The sequence below is a fragment of the Sinocyclocheilus anshuiensis genome, unplaced genomic scaffold, assembly GCF_001515605.1.
Source record: "Sinocyclocheilus anshuiensis isolate Anshui unplaced genomic scaffold, SAMN03320099.WGS_v1.1 scaffold257, whole genome shotgun sequence".
NCBI classification, from domain to species: Eukaryota; Metazoa; Chordata; class Actinopteri; order Cypriniformes; family Cyprinidae; genus Sinocyclocheilus; species Sinocyclocheilus anshuiensis.
The window spans coordinates 316,066-324,062 of record NW_015539889.1 but is presented as its reverse complement, the minus strand read 5'-3'; the positions used below and the strand labels follow the sequence as shown (position 1 = coordinate 324,062).

The following is a 7,997-nucleotide window of genomic DNA, read 5'->3' as shown; positions in this document are numbered from 1 at the left end:
GGCCAACAAAAAAAAAAAAAAAAAGACCAAAAAAATTACTTAATTAAAATTCAAATTAAAGGACCAGATCACATAAAAATTATTATTTTTTTGTTTGTTTTTTGTCATTCTCAACTCATTGTTACTCCTATTGACTGCTGCTATTTTTTCAGTGGAACACAAAGGTGACATTTTCATGCTGGACACTTGTTGGCTGCTTAAAGGGATAGTCCCCCCCCCAAAAAAAAAACAAAACAAAACAATAGAACAGAACAAAACAAAAAACATGCCAAAAGACTGAAATGTATGTTATTCACTGAGCTGACATGTCAGTGAGTGACATAGGGAACCAAATCAGTAAATGCATAAATTTGCTTGCTTAGGTTTTGTTTTTTAGTCATTTGTGGAACTTTACTGGTTTGTGTTTATATATAACAGGTTTGGAATAACACCAAATAATGGCAGAATTTCATTTTTGGGTGTACTATCCATTTATATTCAACAACCAAATCTGCCGGAAGAATTTTGTCAGCCTGATGAAAGACAAATTTGTTTGAAAAGAGCTGAATAGTGACAAAATCAAGACAACCTTTTCCAAAAACGGTGAGATGAACGTGCCTGGTGCTCAGCTCACTGTGGGAATGATACAATGTTTTGAACCCCAAGCTATGCACGGTGGCTGTTAAACTGATTTCAAGAGGGGGATAAACTGCAAAGCCATGGCATTGATTTGACTACTAATGATTGTAAAAAAAAAAAAAAGGCATCATAAGACAGTAAAGGAGAAAGGCATTTGAAGTTGCAGAAGAGAAATTTAGTCCAATGCTGCAGCCCTGGAGCACAGCAGTATCTTATTTGTAGGCTTAGTGAAGCAAGAGGCAAATAAGTAAATAAACATCCTGCAATACAAGATAAATATTAGATTTGGTATAATATAGATATATTATTTGGTTTGGTTTGAAAACTTTTTATTGACTAATGTTAGCTTTCTGAATCTTTTAAAAGCATTAAGATTGCATTTTACATTTGGTTTCCTGAATCCCCACCTCCAAGCCATTTTTATCACTATCTTGTCTTTATCCAGATCAGAATATTGTTTGGTATGTAGACCTAAACAACTAGATGTTAAAAGAATGACAGATGTAGTAGTATCTAGGTCTAGGTATCTGGAGACTTCCCTAGTTAATAACCAAATAATGCCCCAAGTGTTACAGTACGTGTTTGTTTGTTTACTCAGTTTTTGTTGTTGTTGTTGTTTTTTTACAGTACAGTAGATTGATTACAAGGTGACTGACATCATTGTTCTCCCTTCAGGTCCGGAGATACCAAATTATTTCCTGAAGAAATAATTAATTAATTAAATTAATTAAAGTTAATTTTAAAACAATGTTTTTGCAGTGCTTCTAAGGTTGGAATATAGAATAGAGGCAGTAATCCACATGAGATGTAATATAATTTGGCAACACATTTTTACCCATCTAGCTTTAGTCCCATCGAGATTCTGAATGAATTTTAGAGCCTTATCAAAATGCATAAAACTACTCCCTTTACCGATTTCTCGACCCCATTCTTAATTACTACAAGATACTATATACTTAATGAACGTAATTGTTTGCTACCCTGTATGGTCCAGCCTTCAAATGCTTTTGTTTTGATGAAGACATAAACATAATAAAAAATATGAATAATAACCCTTAATAATTTTCACAGCCCAACTAACAACATTAATGATTAAGGGGGAAAAAAACCCCTAAATTCTGTGCACATGGCATAATTGTCTGAAGATTTATAAGTATTGACAATAATGTGAGAATCAGGAAGATCTAAATTAACAGTCCAGATATGTTAGAACACACATTTACACTGATTAACTGGACAAACCAAAAAAATCACTATATTCCAACAACCTGGTTTTTCTGACAGCAAAAAGTTTTAGTAACACATTTGTTTCTAAATATATTCACAGGCTATTGAAAATGTGGGGAAAAAACAGTGCAAGAGAGAATCAACCTTTATATCTCTGAATAAGTTGTCTACACACAACCAATAGCAAATGGCAAACCTTTTAATCCCATATAATCCTCCTAGAACATTATGATCAGAGAATCAAAAATTACTTGTAGTGCCTAGAACAAATCGCCTATATAAAGGCGATCGAGGCAAGTTGGAGCTAAACTCTGCAGGACACCGGCCCTCCAGGACCGAGTTTGGACAGCCCTGGCCTATATAAAGGCGATCGGGCCTTCGCTGTGATAGGGCCGAGACTTTGGAATGAGTTGCCCCTGCCGATCAGGTCTGCCAAATCACTGTCAATTTTTAAGAAACTGTTGAAAGCACATCTAATGTTGGTAGCATACAATGATTGATGTGGTGTTTTATATGTCGATGTGGTGTTTTATGTTGTCGATGTTTGTTTCCATTCTTGTACTTTTTATGTAAAGCACTTTGGTTCAACCTCGGTTGTGTTTTAAATGGTGCTATATAAATAAACGAACAAGAACAAGAACAAGAACAATAGAACCGGCTCACTTGCCATTGAGGATGACACAAATCAAGCCACATTCTACCAACAGCCCAGATCTGAAACCCCTTTGAAAAATATTATCGCAAGAGCCTCATCAGCCTCCCAGACATCCAGGAACCTTTGACTAAGATCTTTTCAGCTCTAATTTAACTGCTGTTTCTTGGCTCCCGTCGCTTGTCTGCATTAGCGGGTGTACCTGGGAGTTTTTCATGTGGAGCGTTCAGCCTACGCTGATGAAGCAGAGACTGTCTTATGTGAATGAATGGCAGTGGATTGGCTGGTAATGAGGGGCAGAGCGGCGGGGTGACCGCTCCTTGGGACTTGCTCTCATGGGTTTTGTGCTAATAGAGGCCAGGACTGGTCAGCCTTGTGCTCGGCAATGTGACTCTTCAGGTGGGGTGGTTGAAATCATTTTCACACCACATGCCTATCACGCTGGGCTCTTAATTGCTGGAGATGGGGGCAAGATAGATCCGGAATACATTATGGTGCGCCCACAGAGCATGATTAATGGGCTGGTGGGATTTTTCACAAACCACTGGCTGAACTCAAGCGGAGCTTGTGTGGTGGTGTTCATGAGGTTGATGTGTGTGGGCCGCAGAAACTCCACTGAATTCAATGAAAAGATTCACTTTAAACAGTTATAGGGCCTTTGCACTCTGTACCCTATACACAATCACTGCATAAAGAGTAAATAAGAATAATTAAATAAAAATATAGGACTCTATCTTGCCCCTAAAATATGCTGGAAAATCAAATAAAGTCATTTTTAAAATTATCATTAAATAAATACATATATATTTAATAAATACATAAAATTATATATAATTAAAAAGTCTTAGGTTACTAATAGTAAAGAAATTGTCACTTATGTCAAACCTTTCTTCTGTGAAATACAAAAGATAATATATTGAAAAAAGTCCCAAACTCCCCTCATTATAACACATATGAAAGAAACTGCTGCTCGGCAATTGGAGATGACTCCTCTGTATTAGACACATCCCTGCTGTGAGCTATTGCGTAACGTAGTGGGCACAAAATTGACCATGGCCAAAAAAAAAAAAACTTAGGGACATCTCTCCACTGTAAATGATGCCTATTTATAGTATAAACAGCATGTGTTTGTGCATACAATTGCCTTAGACTCACCGATGGAGCTGGTTTGCCTCCTTTGGCAATGCAGACCAGAGTAAGGTTCTGGGCCTGGTAGCGGCTGAATGGTGCTGGCGTGTTCTCTGCCACAACTGAGATGTTGTTGGGTGGAGCTGTGGAATAGAAAAGGACATCTATAAGACATTCTGGGACACTTCTACCATGTTCATCAATCTGAGCAGCATTTCAAAGATGCATTTTCTTCAAAATGCATAGTTAGTCCCTATTAAGCGTTTGAATGCTAAATCTCCATACCAGCTTTAACACTCTTTGGTCTTTGAAACAGATTCTTAAATCTTGTGTATATCCAATGCACTTTCAAGTGGAGACGTAGTCGTAGTGGTGCATGGCTGGGGGTTTTGGAGCATGTCAGAGTAGCTTTATTCTGCCAATGAGAGCTCGACTTCTCATATAGGCCAGTTCAGAGTAAAGAAGCAGCATTATACAGAGAAGTCTGGAAGATGAGAAGATCGTGGTAGGGCCACAGGGAATTTCAGCACTGGATTTCTTGGTCTGCAAAGACTCTGACCCCTCGCAGCGAAATGAGATACAACCACCTACGATGCAGAACCGCAAATGTGCGGTCCTGGGGGTGCTGTTATAGTGCACGGCATTCCAGCAGCTATCTGAAACATAAAAAGCACCAGTCATAAAGGCTGTATGTGTGAAACCGAAGTTGTTTAAGACGATGTGGGACGTTTTATGCATATAATATCCACCAACTCCTGCCAAGCTCCACTGGGGAGCCATACGAGCGTGTCATGACATCGGAAAAGCAGAAGCGTATATCTTGATCGTCTGTGGGGATCCATGGGGAAGATGAAGACGGACTTCCTGGTACTTAATGTAGAAAGGATATGATGCTGGAAGGCTTGAAAACAAAGCCCTTCCCGGTTCTCCTTTTGAATAGCCTTTATTTAAGCCTACCTGTCAGCTGGAATGAGCTTACTTTATCAGCTGTTCAGGGATGAAAAGGGGCGTGGGGGTTTATCACATCTGCATTTTTTACTAGCACCGAGCGATTTATGATCCTCTGTCAACACATCAGTGAGGGTGTGCATTGACTATTCAGGCAGCTGCATTATCACATAAAACACTTCCTGCAAATTCCCTTTCACACCCTGCTGAGACAATTGGATGTTGCTTCTGCTTAGTTTGAAGCTGTCTGGTGCTTTTTGCATGTTGAAAGGATGACAAAAGGCATGTGATATCAGCAAAGGATTAGAGGGTTAGTTCACCCAAAAATGAAAATTGTGTCTTTTATTCACCTTTATGTCCTTCCGAACACATATGACTTACTTTCTTCCGTGGAACACAAAAGAAAGAAAGGTCTCTTTTTTTCCAAGCAATTAGCATTCAAGCTTCAAAAAGGATTAAAGTGAAAAATTAAAGTGGTCTACATGACTTGTATTTCAGTTGTTTTGAAGATGTATAATAGCTTTGAGAGACAAAAAGAGAATTTTGTTGTTATTAACTGATAATTCTCCCTTCCAGTAAGCTGCAAACCACTGGAATCAGATCAGTGAGTCAGTGAGTTGAACTGGATTATCACTACTTTGAATTTGTAAATCTGCAAGAGATAATGATTAAACTAATAATGATAATTTTTTTTCGTACGTTTCTCACAAAAAAAAAGTCATACATGTTTCAAAGTGTTTTAATTTTTGAGTGAACTATTCCTTTAAAAAAGAGCCCTTCAGGACATCTGCTGTGAATCACTTGATCAATAACGCTTGCATACTAAGCAGGCAGAGGAAGAAAAAATATGGCGTATCAGGAGACCAAGGGTAATAACGTTTTTTTTCCAAGTGTCACTTTAAGTCTAAATCCATGTGCTACTCTCCAATAAATGTGCAATTGAAATTAATTGATTAAAACAAAAGGGATGGAGGAATGTGTCAAGGTTTGAGAGCTTTTGTTTCCTCAGCACCTAATTGCTTATTGATGGCAGATGTATGGAAGGAAATTAACCTTAGCGAACACTATTAGCTCTCTGGGAAACTGAGACTTGTCCTAAATTGGAGAATGATATGCTGTCACTTGGTATTGCGGATGGGACTATAATACGCACCTGCACGGACAACCGAGATGCAGAACGTTGCCCCTGAACTGATAATGTCCCAAAGCCATAAAACAGAATGTTAAATGTTCTGTTTGTTCAAAGCTCACAGTGGTCTTGATGGATGAGGCCCCATGGTTTCTATTTACAGCAGTGGCCAGTCAAAGCTAATTAACCATGTGCTCTCACAACTGCTTAACAAAATGAGCCAAGCATACCAATACAAACCAATGCCAGTCTCTAAAATCTAGTTCCCATATCTTCTGAATTAGCCAGACTAGATTTATACTTAAGCAATTACTAAATTCTACCTCACAATCAAACACTCAATTAATCACAGATTTGACTCCATAAGGATAGTGAGGTTGATTATAAAATGATTACAGATGTGCTTAACCTACTGTGCAAAATAATTCTGATAAATTCTCTCCTGCTGTGATGGCTGATCTCATTTCAGTTCATTTTGACATATGCCCACGTTTCCCTCTATTAGTGTTTATAATTATTTTGGTAATTCATAATGTTAGTGTAACGAAGACACATTCAAGAACCCTTTGATGGAAAGATAAAGTTAGTACACGATTAAAGAAGTTTTAGAATTGCGAGTGAGTGCTTTTATACAACAGTTCAACAAGTTAATAAGTACTAATTTACAGTTTAGACACAATATTGCCAGTTACTTCTCTGTTTTTGTTCCACGTATGAAAACAGTTCCAAAACGAAAATGTTTGGAACTGAATCAATCTGAAACTGAATCAGTTCCTGAATCTATTTTTGAAGAAATGATTCAATGACTCACTCATAAAGACAAGTCACTTGTTTTGTTCCTGAATGAATCAGTGCATTTGAACAAATCAGTTGAACAAACTGATTCATTGGCTCGCTCCTAAAAACAATGGCTGAATTCAGAATAGCATACTAGAATATTAGTCTTACTATTTCTGTCATTTAAATATGTATTTTAAATTCTTTTAAAATGCATTTTAAATTCATCTAGTCACTTATTTTGTTCGGGAATGAAATAGGTATTTTTTTTTTTTTTTTTTTTGCTATTGGTTAAATTATTGACTCTCACTATTTTGAATGAACCAGCTGAAAGCATGTTTCGATGACGCACTCATAAGCCATTTGCCACAATCTATAGGCATAACACTGTAACTTGCCGAAAGAGTCACTGGAAAAACCCCATTAATAGCCTATATACTTTATATTACTTTTTTATATTACATATTTATCACTGAACATTAAACTAAAAGAAAGTATTTTAACATCAATATTCCATAATTACAGACACAATACTTTTATTCCAGTAATGAGCTTTACATTTTTCAACGTGGGGGAAGGTACTACATATATATGTGTGTGATATTATCAATAAATAATACTATGACACATATACAATAAACTAGAAAGGCAGTCTGGGGTTTTATCATGAGACTCATCTTAACTGCACTGTTTTGCATTGGAGTTCATAAGATAAATCAAAGCTGTTGGATGTTGTCAGTAGGGAAATCTAAAAAGCCAAGACATTGGAATAATCCTTGATGGAATGTTTGAAACGATTAAATGCTATGGCTGCCATGCTTGGCACACAACAATACCTTGTTTAATCCTTTAACGGATTAGGAATGTTGCTCGATGCGATGGAATTACAGCTTTTTCACACTCAATTTGATTACAGTATCAAGGTTCTTGAGTGATTTTAATTTTTATTTTGTGCACCGAGGGAGAAAACACATATGCCATTTTGTCACACAAAGCTCGTCTCCCATCGGTGAATGTTCTGTCTTACTTTGTCAAGTTTCAACTTCATACTCAAAGAAAAAGCTGAAAAAGCTGTTGGGGGGAAAAAGCTGGCTCGTACTCGCTCAGTCTCAGGATTAGTTGTGCGAACACAGGGATTTGGTGCTCTCACACCTCAGCCTGTTGGGCCTTCGGATCAACTGGGAAAAGAGCAAACTCTCCCCGACGCAGAGGATCTCTTTTCTCGGTATGGAGTTGGACTCGGTCGAACAGACAGCACGCCTCACGCAGGAACGTGCTCAGTCGGTGTTGAACTGCTTGAATACATTCAAGAGCAGGGTGGTGGTCCCACTGAAACAATTTCAGAGGCTCCTGGGGCATATGGCAGCTACGGTGGCAGTCACGCCACTGGGGCTGCTTCATATGAGACCGCTTCAGCACTGGCTCCATGCCCGAGTCCCAAGATGGGCGTGGCAACGCGGCACTCACCGGGTCCAAGTGACACCGGCCTGCCACCAAACCTTCACCCCGTGGTCAGAC

General features: G+C 38.2%; 1 protein-coding gene across 2 annotated transcripts in view; it reads right to left on the bottom strand.

Moving 5' to 3' along the window:
* The window catches only part of LOC107685626 (immunoglobulin superfamily member 21-like), a 268,079-nt gene that overhangs the window by 30,772 nt on the left and 229,310 nt on the right, over window positions 1-7,997 (bottom strand). For both annotated transcript variants that reach the window (XM_016482274.1, XM_016482276.1), the window contains exon 5: window positions 3,653-3,768. In XM_016482274.1, coding sequence (XP_016337760.1) covers window positions 3,653-3,768 — 116 coding nt within the window. The remainder of the gene's footprint in view (window positions 1-3,652; window positions 3,769-7,997) is intronic.